The 21,953-nt window shown below is 38.1% G+C and overlaps 1 protein-coding gene across 4 annotated transcripts in view; it reads right to left on the reverse strand.

Moving 5' to 3' along the window:
* The window catches only part of DISP1 (dispatched RND transporter family member 1), a 213,047-nt gene that overhangs the window by 30,814 nt on the left and 160,280 nt on the right, over positions 1–21,953 (reverse strand). For all 4 annotated transcript variants that reach the window (XM_068541778.1, XM_068541779.1, XM_068541777.1 and 1 more), the window contains exon 2: positions 20,424–20,949. In XM_068541778.1, the coding sequence (XP_068397879.1) occupies positions 20,424–20,932 (509 nt within the window). In that variant the 5' untranslated portion in view covers positions 20,933–20,949. The remainder of the gene's footprint in view (positions 1–20,423; positions 20,950–21,953) is intronic.

Consider the following 21,953-nt stretch of genomic DNA (forward strand, 5'->3'; position numbering starts at 1 on the left):
TGGTAGTCTGTATCAAAGGAGGAAAAAACACTGTAGGAAATCATGCCAAGTTATCAAAGACGCTGGTGGGATAAGAAGTGGTGAGGAATCATCTAGTTCACCAACCTAGTGAGTTTTACCAGAAGAGAAAACATGAAGAAGTGCTCAAGTTAAAAGGGTTACTCTGAGGAGATGTATTTTCTGTTTTGATGTTAGTTTGGTTTTCTGATTATAAAACTAACATACACTTTTCTTAAAGCCTGGAAAATGCAGAAAATTATGAAGAAAAAAATCAGCCATACTCTTACTATACCGATCTAACCTCTGTAATTCTTTTTGTTTGATCTATTTCCTTTCATTATTTTTTCCTTTGTGCCTAAATATACGCCGTAAGTATGCACACAATTAGGACCATACTGGATGCATAAAGTGTTACCACTTCTGATTATGAGTTTTTCCCATGTAATTAAAAGCTTCTGAAAACATGATTTTTAGTAGCTGTATAATATTCCATTATATTTCCCAAATTTATTTAACATATATATACGATTGTAATCACATTAATATATTACTTTATGTCTCTTTTGCTTATATATATATATATATATATATATATATATATCTTTCCTCTTTACTTATAAGAGTATTAAAGCTCTGAAACATCAAAATTTCCCTAGTTTGTGGTATGTTTTTTAACATGATTTTTTGACATGTATTTTAAAATTTTCAATAGCTGGAATTTTCCTTTGTAATTTGATGACTACTTTTATAGTTAAAGAGATATCCTTGATCCAGATGTCAGTTTTTCCCAATTCCACTTACTAATAATCTAGGCCAGTAATAATCTATTACTTTGTGATGCTTCGATTATTATTTTCTGTAAGGCCTCACTGTAAGGGGAAAAGTAGAGTCCAAAAATTCATTTTTATAAAATGTATGGCATTTGATATTGTGAGAATAACGAGCCGATCGTGGTGCACCTGTTCAGCTAGGAGACTGAATTTCCATGGTCTGGCTGAACCATCCAAATCCGTCCTAGTACACAGTTTGGCGCCATCTAGTAACAGTTGTTCACTTGGGTTTAATTATCAATGGGGACAAATGTGGATTTGGAGGTTGACTGGTCCTTCCAGGACTACAATAGTGGTAACAGAAATCTCTCAGTTAGTCGGTGCCCATTTTGTTAGCCGGATTTGGGGAAACTGGGCTGAGAGAGTAACGGAAATATGGAGATCCACTTTCTGCCTCCCCACTTCCTGAAAGAGGGTTGCCTATGATCAGAAGATAAGGTAAGTCTGGCCCTGTTTGAGAATGGGGGTTAGGTGGAAGTCGAGAGCCCACTGAGTTTTTGAGGAGTTTTACTTTCTTAAAGTTTTAAACACGCTAGGGTCTGTTTCACCTGTCCTAGTGGATCCATTGATCCAATTCTTATCACAGAATCACATTGTTTTAGTTACTCTGGAGTCAAGATAGCCAAGTCTCAGGATGGAATATATTTAGGAAATCCTAATTCCCTTTAAAGAACTAACAGGTTTACAGTATTATTCTTGCATTTGTAACTTGAAAACAATTTCAGTTAGTGAAAGATCAAAAGAGGTTATTAAATGGGCCCCCAACCAAATACAAGAAACTTAACTCTCCAATGACATGCACATGCTAAATTACAGTCTAGAACAAAGATTGTAAAGGAAATTTCAAAAGTTTTTCAGCTCATTCAGAACAACTTCATAACAAGACAACTAACTGCATGAACCTCAAGGGCAGTATTACAGCAAGTTTCCCATATGCTTTCCTTGCGAACAGATATTTCTTACAAAGTAAACTCACATTCAATTTTAAGTCAACTGAGCGCAGTAAGTTTTCCCAGAACCTGACTTATGTCAAAGGTTGAAGTATTTTGGAGGAAAAGGCTTACATATGTAGAATCCAAGGGCTCTCCCTTGTTATAAATGTTAAAAACACCCTTTCTTTTCCTTCTTCCTGGCCCTACATCTGGCTCTTCCATATGGAAAACTTAAATCTTTTTATAATCTTGGCTTACCTCTATCATAAAATCTTTGGCAGAAGGATGGGAAAGATGTGTTACTACCTTCCCTAAGGAAAGCTGCCTAAGGACAGCCCTTTATTTTCTTAGCATTATTAAATCATTCATTTTGTCATCTCTTCTCCGCCCTAGAAATTCCAGTTCACTAAGCACTTTTGAGCAGTAAAAAGTAAAAATACAATTTCTACTCTCAAGAACCAAAATAGGAAGATGAGAGGCTAACAGAAGATGCAAGTGGGAAAGCAAATAAGGCAAGATATATGCGAAATGTGATTATGTCACAGAATATTTTTCAGATTCCGAAATAAAAATGCAGCTCATATATGCAAAATAGATAACCAACAAGGACCTACTGTATGGCACAGGTAACTCTGCTCAATATTCTGTAATAACTTAAATAGGAAAAGAATTTTAAAATGAATAGATACATGTATATGTATAACTCAATCACTTTGCTGTACACCTGAAACTAATACAACATTGTTAATTAACTTTACTCCAATATAAAATAAAAATTTTAAAATAAAATAAAAGCTCATAAAATGTAGCTTAGGGGTTTCCCTGGTGGCGCAGTGGTTAAGAATCTGCCATTGCAGGGGACACGGGTTCGAGCCCTGGTCCGGTAAGATCCCACATGCCAAGGAGCAACTAAGCCTGTGAGCCACAACTACTGAGCCTGTGCTCTAGAGCCTGCAAGCCACAACTACTGAAGCCTGTGAGCCACAACTACTGAAGCCCGCGTGCCTAGAGCCTGTGCTCCGCAACAAGAGAAGCCACCGCAATGAGAAGCCCGCGCACCGCAACGAAGAGTAGCCCCCCTGCTCGCTGCAACTAGAGAAAGCCCGCGCACAGCAATGAAGACCCGATGCAGCCAAAAATAAATAAATAAATTTATTTTAAAAAATGTAGCTTAAGTTTGCCATCTTCAAATCAAGGAAAAAAATATACACATATTTAAACAGCAAGGTGGTAGCTCAGAGTGGAGCTTGGTTTACTAAGAAACTCTCCTGGGAGGAGGTGAGTATGCCAGCCCTTAAGCCTTCCTCCTGCCTCCAACCTCCCTCCCACTGCACAATCAGGAATATAAAAATTAAGAGAACATTATCCCTGCCTTCCAAGTGTATACAGACTGGCCAAGAAGGTGAAAGGATATTTTAGAATTAAAGGGGAGAGATCCTTAAATCCCTTATGTCATTCTTTTAAACCATTCCTATTTCACCAACTCCTCCATAAGAGGCACAAAGTTTAAGTGTTCAGCTTGATGGGTTTTACATCCATGTAACCACCACTCAGATCAAGATATAGAACATTTCCCAGAAACCCCAAAGGCTCGCACGTGCCCCTTCTAATCAATAAACATAATCAGAAGTAACCAATATTCAGGCTTCTATCACCATAGATTAGTTTTGCCTAAAGGATCACCCTTTTTAAGACAGCCAGAGATAAAAGTTTAAGTACCTTAGACAGCTAAAACTCAGGTTAGCTCAAGTTTAGGGACATAGATAAAAAGGAAGTCCCCCAATAACATTTCAAATTGGTAACTCCTAGTGAGTCTTAGTTGATCTTTTCTCTTGAAGTTTTAGAAATACCTGTCCAAATGACTTATAAGGTAGTGATCTTAGATTACCTATAAAAGGCCTTTGATGAGCAACAGAACTTTGTTGATCTACAGTAAAACTAGTCCTGGAATTGTTGTCTGTCATTATGTTATTTTTTTTTTTAACTTTATTTAAATTATTATTTTTTATCTATTTATTTTTGGCTGTGTTGGGTCTTCGCTGCTGCTCGCGGGCTTTCTCTAGGTGTGGCGAGCGCACAGGCTTCTCATTACGGTGGCTTCTCTTGTTGTGGAGCACGGGCTCTAAGCGCACGGGCTTCAGTAGTTGTGGCACGCGGGCTCAGTAGTTGTGGCTTGCGGGTTCTAGAGTGCAGGCTCAGTAGTTGTGGCGCATGGGCTGAGTTGCTCAGCGGCATGTGGGATCTTCCCAGACCAGGGCTCGAACCCGTGTCCCCTGCATTGGCAGGCGGATTCTTAACCACTGCGCCACCAGGGAAGCCCCTGTCATTATGTTATTTTTGAATAGATTATTTTTTAAAATCCATATTGTTCTGCTTCCTTAAATTTTAGTTTCTTCCAAAGTTCAAGATCTTTCCTGAGTCAACAATATCTAGTTACAGTACGTGGCTATGCTAACTTAGGGTGCAAGTGCTTCAGTTGAAGGATTACAAAGTGTTCTTCCTCTGATGCTTTGTTTGGCCGGATATTTAAATAAAGATGTCCTACAGCCTATTGTGAATTATAGGGATTCCATCACCATGAGAACTACAGACAGGAAATGGGGATCTGAAATTTTTAACAGTTGAGAAGGGGTAAGAAAAAAACAATAAGCAAGGTATTATGGAAATGACAGTCATGTGAAGGGTGGAAAAGCAGGCTCCATCAACAGTGAGAGAGGTCAGAAATGGTCACAGCACATAGGATAAGAAGGAAAGGCATAGGGTGATGAAAAGCATAGAGCCATGAAATGCAAAAAAGAAGACAGCTTATGCAGGGATGGTAAACGGGGATTACATGCTATCGAACTAAGGAGGAGAAGAAATGAGATGAGTTTCTCAAAGAGGTCACTGACTCCAGTATCGCCAGGAAAGGAGTGATGGTAAAAGTCAGACTGCAAGGCATTAAAAAGGAAAGAGGTCATACAAAGTAAAAGCATTAAGTGTACTGATATATTAAAAATAATAATAGTCAACATTTATAGAACTTCACTATGTGCCAAACACTGTCCTAAACACTTGACATATATTAAACTATTTTTTAATTCTTAAAACAATCCTATGCGGTAGATATAGATTTTATAGATAAGGAACTGAAGCACAGAGAGGTTAAATAAGTTGCCCAAGCTCACACAGTTAGTGTTAGAAGCAGGAGTCAAACCCAGGCAATCTACTGCAGAGCCCACCCTCTTAACGTCTATGCTACATTCCACCAAAGTTTCAGTTGTTTCCATAATATAGTAGTAGGTGATGCTGCCCGTGGTTCAGGGGTTGAGAGAGTAAACTGTGCTTTGAGTAAACTAGAGACAGAGGCGTACGTGGAAAAAGCTGCTGGAGGAAGTACATTTAGTAGTTAGCAGTGAGGACTGAGCTATGCCAGACTGCATGAAGTCATAATAAGAAAGGTCTACAGTTTCCGTCTTCTTACAGCGAGCACTGTTTGGTCTTGGAGCTGGAGCAAAGGCACCCAAAACCCTGAAGATGACAGCATGGAGTGTGACATTTAGATAGAGAATTCAGTTTAGACACAAAGGAAATGTTACATCTAAAATGTGGAAAATCTATTTCTTACTACTAGCATGTCCAAGAACCTACTGTGTGTGTCCCCCCACTAGTGTTTAAGTACACTAGGGACATGGTACAAACAGATGGGAGAAATCAGGCAGGATTCTTCCTTGGGATCTGTGCAAGGAAGTGCTGTGAATATACCCTTTCCGTGATCTAAAAAGGACTTGGGCAGCCTGGGGCAAGTTATCTGTGCTTCTCATGATTATTTGTGTGATCTGTGATGAGTGTGATCTGTGATCAGTGGGATCTCAGCTCTGCGCTTTCAAGAATGAATCTGCACAAGTGCTTACTACATAGCTAGCACTCAGTAATTGTTTCTTGAACTACTGCTAAAACTAAAAAAATTTAGCAAAAAAAAAAAAAAAAATTTCATTCTCTTACGTTTGAGCAGCACAGAAATGTGACTAAGAGGAAAGGCTTCACAATCAGACAGACCAGGACTCAATTCCAGGCTCTACTGCTTATTATTAGCCATTTAATTAATCTTTTAAACACTATTTAATTTTTCCAAACCATAGTTTCTTCATGTATAAAATGGAAATGACAGTAATAGCTCTGAATTCCTTGGGCTGTTTTCAGGGTTAAATCAGAGAGTGCATGTAAAACATAGTACAATGTCCGGTATATAGTAAGGGTTCAATGAAATCATTAATACTCTTATTATAAACTTGAGACCTTATGCCATTAAAGTCCATTTTCTTCACCAAATACAGGTACAATGCATGACCAAGTTCTACTTCACAAGTTAGAAAAATTCTTTATACTCAGAGACTATCATTCATTATTTTGGAATATTTTAGAATATTTGTAATAATGATAAAACTTACTATTAAAATTCTTAGAAAGGTTATTTTGTTATAAAATTACACAAAAGAAAAAAAAATTACACAAAAGAGATACTCATGTGATAGCAGAATAAGAAATAATTTAAATATGATCTAAATTGCAATGTTGATGGAGAACTAAATATTCTTAATTGCTTACATGACCAGATATAGTCAAGTACATTATTAACATAGAAATGCTTTATAGGTGATTATATTTCCATGCAAAGCCTATATCTGTAGGTGAGAAGAGGAGATATACCTCTTCAAAATGTTCTTCATCTCTTCCCATTTTGAAATCTTGATGAAACACGTATAATGTTCCATTTAAGTGTACTCTAAGTTTAAATTTTATAGACTTAATTCACAGTGATGAACTGTTTTTCTTTTAAATCATGACTTTTAAACAGACTATCTGAGATTAGTTCTTTTAACTAAAGAAAAATAAAATACTTAATTTCTAAACTATGTGATACTAAAATCATATTTAAACCCATGTTGAATTTACCTCTCAAGATATATCTAGACCCCTGATTATGACCATTCCTACCTTCAATAATTAATGTCTACACATTAAATATAAAAATTTGTTCTCTTTATAACTGACAGGAATATTCCAGTCTAAGTTCTCTTTATAACTGACAGGAATATTCCAGTCTAAGGCAGAAAACTGCTGAAATGTCCATGGATTATGGGCAATCCTACTGCTGAATTTCCTTTGCTGTCTTTCACTTTTGTCTACTTTATCGCTTAAGCAACCAGTGGCTACTGATTAGCTAAGAAAAACACACCTCCAATTTAACTGTTATATAATTTACAATTTTCCCCCTGGAGACATTAATACTGCAGAGATGTGATAAAAGACTGCTGTGAAGAATGATAAAAATGTGCATTTTTCACATATTTATAAATCCCCACGCCAATTTCACCAAACTTGCTGGCAAAAGAAAAATACCTGACATTTAAGGACATCTATCCAATGGGAATGCTGAAAGGCAAAACTGCACACTCATCGGATCTACTAAGCGTTACATCAATTAGTGACAGAGCCTGGTAACCCACGAAGCCATTTCTGTGTGATGTCCCATAAGAAAAATATGCTTTGCGCATAATGTACAATATTCCCTGTCTGTCCCACTCAGACTCAAAACTCCGTAAAGCTGGAACAAATCAGGCTTTCATGTAACAGCTTGAGTTCCAATTTAAGTTAATAAGAAATTATTCTCTTATTAGTAGAGCCTGGCCCTAAGAAGCAAGCAAGAAATTATGTTATTTTTTCCCCTAGTTATTGCAGTAAACAAGTAAAGAACTGTGTTATACAAAACTGGGTGAGAACAGGGAGGGATGTAATTTCCTCTTATATAATTAAATAATTATTTCTTCTTAAGAAGATAGAGTTCCAGGCCTAGCAGATCAGTAGTCAAAGGGCAGCTATTCTGCTGTTCACTGAAAGGGGAGGGAAGCAAGGCATGGGAAATTCATTTTCAAATACATTTTGCCTCTGCCACTTATAAGGGGGAGGAGGGAGGGGCCATACCGGAGGTCAGAATTTCACATGGTCTGGTCCTGTGCAATGCACACCCCAAAAGAGGAATCTAAGAATGACTTTTTCTTTTTTTTTTAAAGAAACAGTTTAAAGCAATTAGCATTCTGAAAAGGACAACTGGTTAATTAAAAATATTTTTAAATGACTGAAAAGTAGCTTTGCTTGAAAGAAGCCATTCTTCCTCAGCCCATGGAGTTAAATTTGCATAGTTAAGCTGGAGGTTATAAGCCAAACAGCCCCATGTGTTACATTTTAAAGTTATACTAAATTATAAAGCACTTGCCCTTAAACTCAAACCTTCCCATGCCAGACTGTTGCTGTGAGCCCCACACAAAACATGCTAAATGAGAGTGTAATATATACTTTTCTTAATAAGATGTGAATAATCATCACTAATGGGAGATCCAAGAAAAGCTCATAAGAAAGCCAGAAAAATCTTATGAAACTTAACTAACTTAAGAGGCTGGAATGCTGGAATGAAGTTTAAAATCCGCAAGCCAAAATACTCACCAGATAACTAATGCTGCTCCCTTAGAATTTTAAGCTTTGGGAGATGGAGGTCAGGGGTAAGGAGGTTAAAAAAAATTAATACAATTTGGAGCTTAATGTAGGGTTTAATTCTGCATTAGATTGAGACCTTTTAACAATCAAATAATACATTTAAATAAATCTCTCCTGGCGATTGCTTTACAATGAAGTAGTTTTAGTTTCTGGTAGCCAATAAGGTAGGTCAATGGCTGACAGCTAAAAAACAAAGTTTCAGAATAATACGTAGAAAACAAAGACTCAGAATATTTAGTGTTGGCCAGGACCAAAAAAATAATCTGAGTCTAGTTCTCGATTATATATATAAGTGGAAACGAAGATACAATCATTAATCAGATTTCTGTGTAAACTTCTAAAGTGTAGGGGGAAAAAGTCTGATACAGTAATCTTATTCCCTGATATCTGTCACCTCGTTCCTCACCAGGGCTAGAAGATTCCTCCTCCCTGAACTACCTTTCCTTCCCCCACAAAACACTCCAATCCCTTTAAAGGGACCTTCACTGTCAGGTCAAGGAGTCTGGGGAAACTATGGAAGATTTCTGAGCAGAGGAGTGACATAATGAAAGCAGTGTTTTAGGAAGGGGGAGGCGGGCAGGCCCAAGTGACCACAGATGCACAAAGAGGGTCTGAAGGAATGAATGTATTAGCTGTCCATCCTTGTTTCTTACTAGACACACAAAATAGTGTTTAGAAAGAGTAAACTGCTCATATTCCTGTAGAAATCATCATGCTTGAATCTCAAGCTATTTGATAACTATCAGAGCCCTCCCTGTACCATTCAAATGGGGAGAAGTAATTAATTTACCTAAACCAACAACTCAGCAAATTCACATAGAATATGGCATCAAATCTGGCCCTGGACCCTCTCGTTTTACTCCAAGTCATAAAATACATATGGACAAAGAAAAACCCCAACTCTTATTTAGGAATTTATGTTTCGTCCACCAGTTCTATAATCTGCTGACTGCTTATAAAGTCTCTTATACTAGATTTGCAAATATCCTGGAGGTGACCAGAGCTGAGCAAACAGAAAGGTTATTCTGGGCTGACTCTCCCCAGTGCACAGAGTCTCCTGGCCCCTCCCTGTCTTCCTCAAAAGGGCTCCAGAATCATTTATGAAAGTAGCTTAGGAGCTGTGGGAGTGAACAGGGTCTTTACCTTTCCTTTCTTACATCTTCATGAATGAGGCTGTAATTTTTTTTTAAAGTTAGAAACCAAGGCATTGGGGGGGGGGGTGATTTAAAGGACAGGAGGAGCTATCCCCTCAAACAGACTCAAACAACAATTAATAAAACAGGGTTAAGGGAACAAAGCCTTTTAAACCTTCTCCCACTGTTTGGGAAATATCTTACTCCAGGAGACCAGTGTGCCTGATTTTCACTATCAAGACATCACAAAATTGAGTTCTGCATAAAAAGGACTTGACTGATGTTCAATTATTTATTCATGTCATTCAACAATTTCTGAGTGTTTACTAAATGCCAGGCACCTTGGTAGGCCCTGGAGATACACAAAAAGCAGTACAAAAGAAATGGTTCAACAAACAAGCCTAGGGAAATATCAATGAATCAAAGGTATTAGAACTATGTAATTACTGCATATAAAGTACTTAGATACTTAATAAGCGCTTTTTATGATGATTCCACAACATTTGGAATCCACTGTTTTGGGGGAGCAGTCTTCTTTGACTAACTATAGCATATTGTTCTCCAAAGGTCGAATGAGATGAATCCAGTAGGCACAATGCCCTGGGCCGCCTCCTCTGAGCTCTTCTCCAGACAAAGGACACTGCCTGCCAGGCTGCCTCACACTTGCTCCCACTCCCATGTGCTGCCGGCCTCCTCTCCCATATTTCAGGCAGTTGGTCTCCTGTCTGTTTTTGAAAGACCCATTTCATCTCCCATGGCGCTTTCTCTAAGCTATCCTATGACCCCATCTCCCTCTTTGGGACTCACATACCCCTCTAAACTCTGATTTTGGTTCTCAGAGACTGTGGTTATTTTTGCCCCAATCATCTCTCTCCTATTAGACAATAAATGGCTTGATGGCAGGGGCCAATCTGACTTTGTGAGGTTTTTAAAAAATTTAAGCTTTGTCAATTTTTCACGTAAAAAAAGATGTCCTGAGAATTGGGGAGGGGGAGTGATAATCATTCATTCAACAAATATTTGAGTTCCAGTGATGCTCCAGGCACTAGACTCCAAAATACCAAGCAGTTGACTCTCTGGTTTGTGTTTTTTTTAAAAACAGACATGATTTTGTAGAATCAATTTTGCTGAAAAGAACACAACACAGTACAGCAATGAAAATTCTCCTATAAATGTGAAGTTCTATAAAGTCTTTTAAATTACACCTAACAATCCACTTAAGTTTGGAAAGAAGACGCAGTAGTACAATTGGTTTTTTTTCCTGCAATCAGCGATGTAACTGATCCATAACAATGTCTTTTATGTTTTACTGTTTGCTAAATATTTTACCTTTTTAAACTTTTTTTAACTGAAAAGAAAATTTTGAACCATTCCTCTTTTTTTCTTCACTCTCTAGAACCTGCTAAACAAGTAGGGGTACTATAGAAAGGGGGTAATTAAAGAATATATTTGTTTCATTCCAAAATGTTATATTAATTTCAAGAAATAAAGAGGGTATTGTTTCCTGACATTTATTATTAAAGAAAGAGATGACCAAGGCTCATAGTCTGAAATGTATTACAGACTGCAATGCATTCCATGAGGCATAGCACACTCTGAAATTGGTTCATTTATAGTATAAAGAAGTCTCTAAAAGAAGTCCTACTAATAAAATAGGCCTTCACTCAATCTGACTGCCAAACTGACTTATTTTGGCAAGCAAGCTTGGAACATTTTAAATTTTACAAACATTATCCTGTTTTAAAAAAGTTAATTTTGACTACTTTAAGGAATGTAAAAATAAACCTTGGTTTCAGTGAAATCAAGATTAAATCTTACCAGACGTCTAAAGTTAACTGTCATAATCAGATGTTACAATTAATATAAAGTATAAAGGCTCTGAGTCTTTGGGGCTGGAGAGGCCCATTTATTCTCAACACCCCCCCTTTTCCTCTTCTAGAAGGCAAATTAGTGACCATCTTTCCCACTTGCTCTTTCCTGTAGGTCGATGGGGTAAAAAGTATGCAATTTATAAATAAGAATGAAAAGCAATACATCGTGTATTCATTTAAATCAGGATTCAGTAACAGCTTGATTTCTGTCACAATACTAACAGAATTAAGCGCACACAGCAAAGAACAACAACAACAACAACAAAAATTTAAGAGAAGAAAATGAAAGGAACAAACGTAGAAGGAGAAGAGAAAGGAGACTAATAATTTGGTTCTAGGCACTATGCTATGTGAAAAAAATAACCACTGTTATTCCATTTTTACAGAGACAGAAATTAAGGCTGAGAGAGATGCAATATTTACCCAAGATCACAAAGCTATTCAATGGCAGAGCCAGGATTCATTCAAACACAGGGATTCCCGTCTAAAGCCCATGCTCTTCCCACCTCATGTTGTGTAGTGAGGAAAGGAGGAAGGATTGAGGAAAGAAAAGTGAGAGCTGTAATACAGCACTAGCAATTACTTCTAGAGGCTAGCTGTACTTATTTATCTACCTTTCAGAAAAAATTTGTTTTGACATTTGTACTTTAGATCTACTTACAAAAAGCTCAGGCCATAAATCAACTATACTTCAATAAAAAACAAACACAAAAAACAAAAAGCCCAGGCAACTAAAAATTCAATAAATTGATACTTTCACCTTCGGCTTGATCTGCAGAAGTTTTTGTAAGATGTAACTGTGGCTTCTAGAAGATGTCAAGGGATATTGCCTACTGGCTACGATTTTTTATAATATGGGGCTTTAGTCCTTCAGATTTTTGAAGAAAAGGGATTTTATCTTTTGTCATTTCTTAGTGTTATATTTCAAACAAAATACAAGCAATCATACTCCAATTAATTAGAATTATGTTGACCAAAAAGGGTATTTACTGCCAAATACTGCTGTTACTCTACATCATACGTGCTCAATTTGCTGCCACAGAGGTTAAAAAGGGATCTCAGTTGCTTTAACAGAGGCAAGAAAGATAGTCCTGTCCAATAAAAGTTTCTGCAGTGATGGAAATGTTCTGTATCTGTGCTGTCCAATATGGTAGCCACTCGTCACATCTGGCTACTGAGCACTTGAAATGTGCCTAGCGTGACTGAAGAACTGAATTTTTAATCTAATTGGACCCTCCTGAACATCACAGGTCTAAAGAAAGCAGTTTAACCATTCCTTCCTGCCAAAGACACCTGCCAAGCAGTCTTGGCCAGGTTACTATTTATGGCAATTGTATATAAAGACAAATGATTATTTAGCTATTAGTAACCTTCCAATGGTAAGAGAGGAAAAGCGGAGAAAATGAATTTAGAAAACAATACATAGTCTGGTTCTTCTTTTTGGCTTGTGCCCCTGCAAAAGCTCTGATATTTAACTTTTGTGCTCCAGAGAATACAGCCGTCAATATTTGTAGATAAAAGAAGGCTATCTATCTGAGGTCAGCCCATGCTGAAATCTAAGTATCTTACCCTGTCCACATTACCTCTACATCTTTGAAATTGGGGACCATGCTTGCAGTTTTTACCTCTGTCTCCAGCACTTAACACTTACTAAGTAGTCATTAAATTCTTGCTAAGTAAGTGAGCAACCTTGAATTTCTCCGTTCATTGCTCCAACATCTTAGAAGAGCCATTTGAGTTGAGTCTGGCATTTTGGGCAAATCAGAGACTCTGGGATCGGTGTTAATGCCAAGGTTCACGCTACACTGCTGATGAAGTGTTCAGAGTGATTTTTGGTTCAAATTTCCTAACTAACTAAAATAACACAACTGCCGTGGCTCAGGGAAGGGAGAAAGGTGGAGCGTTGCAGGCCAGGTGTAGCAAAGTAAGACCCTTTGGAAAATGATGCTCAGGTCTATAATTTACCCCTGGATGTTATGATACAACATATACAGAAGAACCAGATTTCAAGTGGTAGATTCTATCTCTTTTAACATAATACAAGAATTCTCATTTCTTACTTTTTAGGAAAAAGAGTTCCCTTCATAGAAAGTAACTAGTGTCCTAAGGGGAAACAAAAAGAAAACCTCTGAGAAAAGTGAGAGTGAAATTGGAAAACTAGTAAAGAACCCGAGGAGAAAGGAAATATAGGTTACAAAAATTATATAGTCACAATGTATGGGGAGGCAGGGACCATGTTTATTTAAGCTTTCAGGGGCTGAGCTAATGCTAGAGTTCCATGGTCCCTTCTGTGCCAAGCCTTCTTAACTCAGTATAGCTCTAATTCCTCCAGGGTGCCATGGGGAACATTCAACGTGACCATATGTCTACAAAATCACCCTCAGAGAAATAAAAATGCATTTGGCAGGCACCCAAAACTATCACAGGTTCCCTACCATGATAATGAGTCTATGGCCATTGCCAAGTATCATTTATGGAGTCCCTTATTACAATCAAGAACATTTTTTGCAACACCAAATTAAAACGTAAGTACAGTTTGGATTAGAAATCTTGTATGCTATTTTTGGATGCAGAACTCCCTAGTAATTGTGTCATAATACCATTACCCTTTCACTTTAATATGGCAGTAAGAAGGTTTCCAAATGAATCATTCAAAACTTTGCTTCAACCAGCACACATGGAACGTAACTGGCTCCTGAGAAGCATTTTCCAGACCTTTGTAGGATAAAGAGCAAATCAGCCTTTTAGATAACTTGAATTACCATTCAGCCTTTTAGATAACTTGACTGTATTCAGGATGTAAAATTAGGAAAAGCTGTCTCTCCTGACCATCCAAATGACCCCTTCACTCTGGCCATCCTCTTCTCTTTACACTTCCTTAAGTAGACTTCTATTTTTGTACGCTTTCCCCTTCCAACTTCCCCCCACCTTCTACGTTCTGCGTCCTGCAGGCAGTCCCTTTATCATGTCCTGGTCATCTTTCAAGGGTCACTCAAATTCTCTCTTCTCACTCAGCCTGCCCCTAACCTTACTAACCTCCAGGGATCCTTCTCACCTCTGAACTCCTGAGTGCTTTATTGTTTCTATTGCAAAAGGAACTTCTCCTTATTATTATCATACTTATTTTATTCTTTAACTCCCCTGGTGATCCTGATGATCAGCTAGGTTGAGGACTTATGGGTATGGGCTCTGTCTCATGGTAAGGAGAGACTACTTTCTGCCATTTTTATTTCCTTAGTGTTCTCACTTAGTCACATTAATCAACAGCTGAGTGATGGATATAAGGATAGGAATCTACAAATGAAAAAGCCAGAAGCTTTAAAATGAGATCTATTTGGGGACTCCCCTGGTGGCGCCGTGGTTAAGAATCTGCCTGCCAATGCAGGGGACACGGGTTGGAGCCCTGGTCTGGGAAGATCCCACATGCCGCGGAGCAACTAAGCCCGTGCGCCACAACTACTGAGCCTACGCTCTAGAGCCCGCAAGCCACAACTACTGAGCCTGCGTGCCACAACTACTGAAGCCCGCGTGCCTAGAGCCCGTGCTCCGCAACAAGAGAAGCCACCACAATGAGAAGCCTGCACACCGCAAGGAAGAGTAGCCCCTGCTCGCCACAACTAGAGAAAGCCCGCATGCAGCAACAAAGACCCAATGTAGCTAAAAATAAATTAATTAATTAAATAAATTTAAAAAAAGAGATCTATTTGAACTACTTAATATTTGGTGAAAAATGGAATCAAAAGAGAATATCCTAAATGTGATCCTTGCAATGATCTTAATTTAATCAACCAGAAGCTTAACAGAGGGTTTTAAAAAGCAAAAGACATATACAAGTGGTTGATTATAATGAATCTTTTAGATAGATTTATTACAGCTTAAAGAGTCAAGAAGGGATGAAACAGAACTTACTGTAGTACAGAAGGTGGGGAAAAGAGAAATGGGAATATGAATGACAGAAAGGAGGCGGCAAAGGAGCTGGGATAAAATTATATTTTCTATTTGATTGACTCTTTAAAACATTCTCTATGGCTTAAGTACTTTACAAACAAATAACAACTTTAAAAATAAAACAAAATGCCAACCAGGTGGGCACATTTGTGGTGTAGGTGCAAAGAGCAATAGCAATTGAAAGTGCCTAGGATCTTCCATCTGTACACAATTTTACTCCAAGGCCATCAACCTTTAAGATACTTTTTAAGCGATGTGAATACTCTATACTTTTATCAAGTCATGAATACATCTTAAACATTAATTGAATAACGCTTCATTAAGTATTTGAGATTATCAATTTTTTAAAAGGCAACATGCAAGGGCTTCCCTGGTGGCGCAGTGGTTGAGAATCTGCCTGCCAACTCAGGGGACACAGGTTCGAGCCCTGGTCTGGGAAGATCCCACGTGCCGCGGAGCAGCTGGGCCCATGAGCCACAATTGCTGAGCCTGCGCGTCTGGAGCCTGTGCTCCGCAACAAGAGAGGCCGCAATAGTGAGAGGCCCGCGCACCGCGATGAAGAGCGGCCCCCACTTGCCACAACTAGAGAAAGCCCTTGCACAGAAACGAAGACCCAACACAGTCATAAATAAATAAATAAACAAATACTTAAAAAAAAAAAGCAACAAGCAAGAAATCACAAAAGGAAAATAGATTTAGAGAGTTAACATTCCTGATAGATATCAGCCTGTAGAACCTTCGTTCTAAGTTTCCTAAAAGTGTTGGGTAGAATAACTAATAAAAGGCAGCAAAGTATCACATGACATCCTCATTTACAGAATTTCTCAGCGAGGACATCCTGCATAATCTATCCCAAACTGCCCTGCTCTCCCTTACACAGTAGCTATATCCATGTCCACATTTGCTTTGGTGGGTATATTACTGGTTTGGGAAAGACAGACACAGCACCTGGCTTAGTGCCTTGCCCATAGCACAATTCTGCAAATAAATACATGCTGGGCTGAACCTAAAAGCTGCAGTTTTCATCCTAGGATAACCTCCAACAGTATTGTTACCCTCAATGTAATTGTTACATATTACTCAGCATCCTCATTCTTTCAAGAAAGCTCAAAGGATCACACTCTTCCACTGTTACTGCCCCACCCTCCATCCCCAGAAGCTCTGCTTGCTTGGAGTTCTTCTCCTATCCTCTCCATTTTAGTGATCAGCATTACCATCTACCCATCTAGTTGCTCAAGCCAGGAAACTGAAAATCAGTTGTGATTCTTCTTCCCTTCCTCCCCCATATCCAATTGTTCACCAGATCTAGTAGATTCTACCTCATAAATCTCTCTAGCTGAAATTACTTCTAAATCCTGGATCAAGTCACCGCCAGCTCTCACCTGAATTACTATAACAAGCCTTCTAACCGTCTTCCTCCAGTTCAATCTACTCTCCACCATGCAGTTTATGGACCTCTCTAAAATGTGAATCTGATAGTGTTTCTTTTCTGCTCAAAAATCTGTAATGCCACACCCATTAGGATGGCTATCATAAAACAATTAAAAAAAACCAAACAAACAGAAAAGAACAAGTGTCAGCAAGGATGTGCACAGCAGCTGTGGAAACAGTCTGGTGGTTCCTCAAGAAGTTAAACATAGAATTACCATATGATCCAGTAATTGCACTTCTGGGTATATAACCAAAAGAAGTGAAAGCAGGAACTCAAACAGATATTGTATACACAGGTTCATAGCAACATTATTCACAATAGCCGAAAGGTGGAGCAACCCAAGTGTCCATCGACAGATAAATGGATGAACATAATGTGGTATATACATACAATGGGATATTATTCAGCCTTACAAAGGAAGAAAATTTTGATACATGCTATGACTTGGATGAGCCTTGAAGACAGTATGCTAAGTGAAATCAGACAGTCATAAAAGAACAAATACTGTATGATTCCACTTATATGAGGTACCTAGAATAGCAAAATTCATGGAGATAGAAAATAGAACGGTGGTTGACAGGGGCTGGGGGAGGGAAGAATGGGAAATTATTGTTTAATGGGTATGGAGTTTCAGTTTGGGAAGATGAAGAATGTTCTGGAGAAAGAATGGTGGTGATGGTTGCACAACAATGTGAATGTACTTAATGCTACTGAATTGTACACATACAAATGGTTCAAATGATAAATTTTATGTTCTATATATTTTTTCATAATAAAAAAGTCGTGCACACACAAAAATCTATACTGCCTCTCCACTGGCCTCAGGATACAGTCCTGAGATCTCCTAATGTGATTCACAATGTCCCTCAGGATTTAGTCCCAATATACCTCTCCCCTTGCTATTACTCTTTGTTCCTTCAGGGCCTAGTCATACCCAGTATGCTGGAGCTGTGCTCACACTACTTTATACATCTTTATACAAACTATTCCCACTGTCTACAAGACAACCTCTTCTCCATTTGTAATGTTTTTCATTTTCATCCCTGTATGTCCCTTCTTGGTATCTCTTATCACAATATTGTAGCTGCCTGTTTGCTTTTCTGTCTCCCTTCCTACTAGCTTATAGCTCTATGAAGGAAAAAATAAAGTCTCATCTCATTTAGAACTACATCTTTGGTGCCTGGCACATACAAATATTCAGTAAATATTGTTGATTATGTAAATTCATAAACGTAGCAGATAGGGAAGAGTTTCTGGAAGCACACATTTTACAATAAAGTATGTAATATACACAACTGGACACATACCATTCCTTCGCAGGCATCTTTAAAAAGATTCTATGTCTGTTGCAGTTTATCAAAAGGCTCAAATTCTTGAGATAAAATTCTAATATGAAAGATTTCTCACATAAAATTCCAGTTTCCTCTACAACTCTTCCTGATGGACAAATATGGCACTTTTTATCAGTTTGTTTTTTAATGCCATTCTATTTAAAGTTGTATGTATATAGGACTCTCATTCCTTTAAAATTAGGTCATTCAGAAATGGTAAGCCAAAGTCCTGAAAATACTGACAATGCCTATCATATTGAAACAATTGGTTACTTATCTGTTGTTTTACTACTTTGTGAAGTTTTTTAAAGGAGGGATCAGCTTTAAAATGTAGAACTCTCTATCTCATCTCACATCCTGCAACCATATAATTTATGATTCTGAAATATCAATATTTATGACCATAAAATTTCAAAACTAACCACTTACACTGTTTCATTCAAAGTGGAAAGAGTCTAAAACTGGCCATGCAGCACAATGCTGTCAGGACCAATCTTCTAAGAAATAGCTTTGGTGAGTGTTTTCATTATAGTTCTATAAACTAAAAGACTCTCACATCTAAGATGGAAAAATGTATTCAGAAACTGTAGAAACACGCTAGAGAAGACTCCCCCTACCCCCCACCCCTTGTCATTTTCCCCATCTTTCTCTTCCTCTCTTTTCAAAAGAGTGAAACCAGATAATCTCAGCAGCATCTAAAATCTGATGAAGGTGAAAAGTATTTATTACTTAATCCCTGTCTGGATGTGACTTTTTAAAAACTTGATATATAATTGCCGTATAACATTATATTAGTTTCAGGTGTACAACGTAATGATTCGATATTTGCATACATTGCAAAATGATCACCACAATAAGTCTGGTTAACATCCATTACCACACACATTTACAAAATTTTTTTTTCTTGTGATGAGAACTTTTAAGATCTACTCTCCTAGCAACTTTCAGCTATACGATACAGTATTATTAGCTATGGTCACCATGCTGTATATTACATCCTCATGACTTATTTATTTTAGAACTGGAAGTCTGTACTCACTCTTTAATTAAAAGTGAATATGTTATATGCATACAATGGATTACTACTCAGCAGTAAAAAGGGAAACTAATACACATAGCAATTAGACAGTCTCAAAAATGTTATGAGTCAAAATTGCCAGACACAAAAGAGTACCTACTGTATGATTCCATTCATATGAAGTTTCAGAGCAAACAAAATAATTTATGGTAACAGAACTCAGAACAGTGCTTCTGGTGAAGAGAGAAGGAATGACTAAGAAGTGGCATAAAGGAACTTTCTGGGGTGACAGGAATGTTCTACATCCGACCGAGGTGTGCATTATACTAGTGTATACATCTGTCAAAACTGATCAAACTCTACACTTAAGATATGTGCATTTCCCTGTATATAAATTATACCCTAATATTAAATGAGAAGGTTGTCTTCTAGCTCTTTTAAGACTTTTTATTACCAAAAAATGTGAAATAATTCTTGGTCTCTATAAAGTACTCAGTATTTTTAAAAATATATTACCATTGCTCACCTGCAGTACATGTGATTTAACTTACCCACGGAAAAAATAGCTGGAAAGCACATATCAGAGAAACTATGGCCTGAAATGGGAAGGAGACCTGGCAATGATAGAGATTTTTCTAGTACTTTTCAATCTACCAGATCTGAAAACGTTTTACAAAAAATATTTTTTAAAGTCCTATGCTACAGATTTATAGGTTTCATCTGCTAAAAGGAATTGTTGCCTTCATACGATCTCAACATATTACACAGTCACCCAAACCACATGAATAGAAATTGTGAGTACACCCATAAGGAAGCAACTGGTTTTGTACTTCTTTTTTGTAAATATTGATCACTATCAATAATAGCAAATACAAGACTCCTGTTTAGGTAGCCTCATCACAAATATACCTATCCCCCATGTTTAATAATAGAAATTACTAACAATAAAACCTTTTACTGAACTTTATAATTCAAGGCCTAGCAGGGACATCTAACCAGCTCGCAGAAGGAGAAAACAGAAGGAAGGGTTTAATTGACTAAGAAGTTAATGGATAAAACAGATATAATATTACTTCATTTGCATTTTAGTAGGTTTCACACAATCCACAAAATATGCATTTTGTTTTGTTTTGGTTTTTGGGTTTTTTTTGGCCACGCCACGTGGCTTTTGGGATCCTAGTTCTCCGACCAGCGATTGAACCTGGGCCCTCAGCAGTGAAAGTGTGGAGTCCTAAACGCTGGACCACCAGGGAATTCCTGAAATATGCACTTTTACTGGTTTCCTCTCCCTGATACAGTTTTCTCTCCTCCTTTTGGAGAAATCAACACAAACAACCACATTCATGTGGAATTAGTTGAATGAGAAAGTTCAGTAAAACTTCTGGACCACTCACCTTATGTTGGCTATATGCTGCGGCACAGGCTGATGCTGAAAATGGTCAGGCCACGGATGATGCAGGCAGAAGGATGGAGAGGGCTGAAGACAGCACGTTGTCTGATAAACAGGTGAATGGTTTGGACAGAGAGATGCAGAATACTCTGAGTGTGGCTGCATGCAACACGAGGCCAAAGCAGGAGGTGCTGCAGGGCCAGCCTCGGGATGGCACTCCTGGTGACTGTCATGGGTAGTCAAAGGGTGATGGTATGGGCAAGGATGGCAGCACTGGGATAACATCTGAGGCGTTCTTTGGTTGTCTAAAGGCAGAAAGGATGATTTAACTGTGCCATTAGCTTGCAGGCATCCATTTGGACTCACTTTTGTTCTGGGCGCTTCTTTGGGGGTGAGTTGCTGGGCTGCAGGGTCTCCGTCACAGGGGGTGAGGGGACGAGGGCTGGTAGCACTGGTTGCGATGCCGCCATTGCTCAGAACCACAAAATCGTTGCTTCCGTTGTTCATAGCCATGCTCCAGTTTCTTGACCCTAAGAAAGAAAATGATATGAAATCATCCAGTTACAGTCAGGCAGGCAATTATGTAAAAAAGAGAGGAAAACTATATTTTAAAACAGCTCTTTGAAAACAAGGGTTCTTGCAGGAGCTGTGAAAGCACTGGGGGAAGCCCAGCGCACCTGCAACAGAACCAGCCATGGGTTAGGCCTCCTCTTCTTTCCTCCCAGCTACACCATGCACCTTGAGAACCCTCTCCTATCCCACTGAGCACTTCCTCCCTGCCCCATCTCTATTTTCAGTGCCTGTCTTCTCTCCTCATTCTAGATGTGCAAGTATCAGTTAAGAATTAGAACATTTTAGGATGGGGGTGGGAAGGGGGTAGAAGAGACAGAAGATACCAATATCATTCTTTAACTTTTCAATAATATCATGCTTGGGGTGTTCTGATATAGGAATAATGGGCAAAATGAAGGGCTACTCTGAAGCAATTAGTTGTGTAGGTTCAGTAATGTGAATAATCTTAAGAATGCCTTATGTCTTTGAAAAATGTCAAGAAAATATGATTTTTCCTCTGCGTCACTCAGGTCCTAGAATAAGAATAAACAAAAGAAAATAAAAACTAATTAGCTAAGCTAAGAACTGTGGCAACCAAGATATCAGATGCAAAAGTTTTATCCCCTAAACCAATGAATGTAATGCTAAAAAAATAATAAAACATGCCACATAAGTTGCCATGAACTTAATAATTTGTTTTCTATGCTATGTCTTACAGGTAGCAATGCTTGCACATAAGGAAAAGAATACTATGGCTGGGATTTGCTTCAAGTGAGATTTTTGTTATTAATTTTTTCCCCTCCACCAAAGGGTCCAGGCCTTCAGTGTAAAGGAAAAATTAGTGTTCAAATTACCATTAATATTTTTCTGCCCAGCCAACAAACAAAGGCAAAAACAGACAGCCTTCTTCCTCTCCCCTTGCCCACTTATCACCCTCTGACCAACATACACACAAAATGTGGAAATGTGCAGTAAGAAAAAT

This window comes from Eschrichtius robustus, chromosome 3, assembly GCF_028021215.1.
Source record: "Eschrichtius robustus isolate mEscRob2 chromosome 3, mEscRob2.pri, whole genome shotgun sequence".
In the NCBI taxonomy this organism is placed as follows: domain Eukaryota; kingdom Metazoa; phylum Chordata; class Mammalia; order Artiodactyla; family Eschrichtiidae; genus Eschrichtius; species Eschrichtius robustus.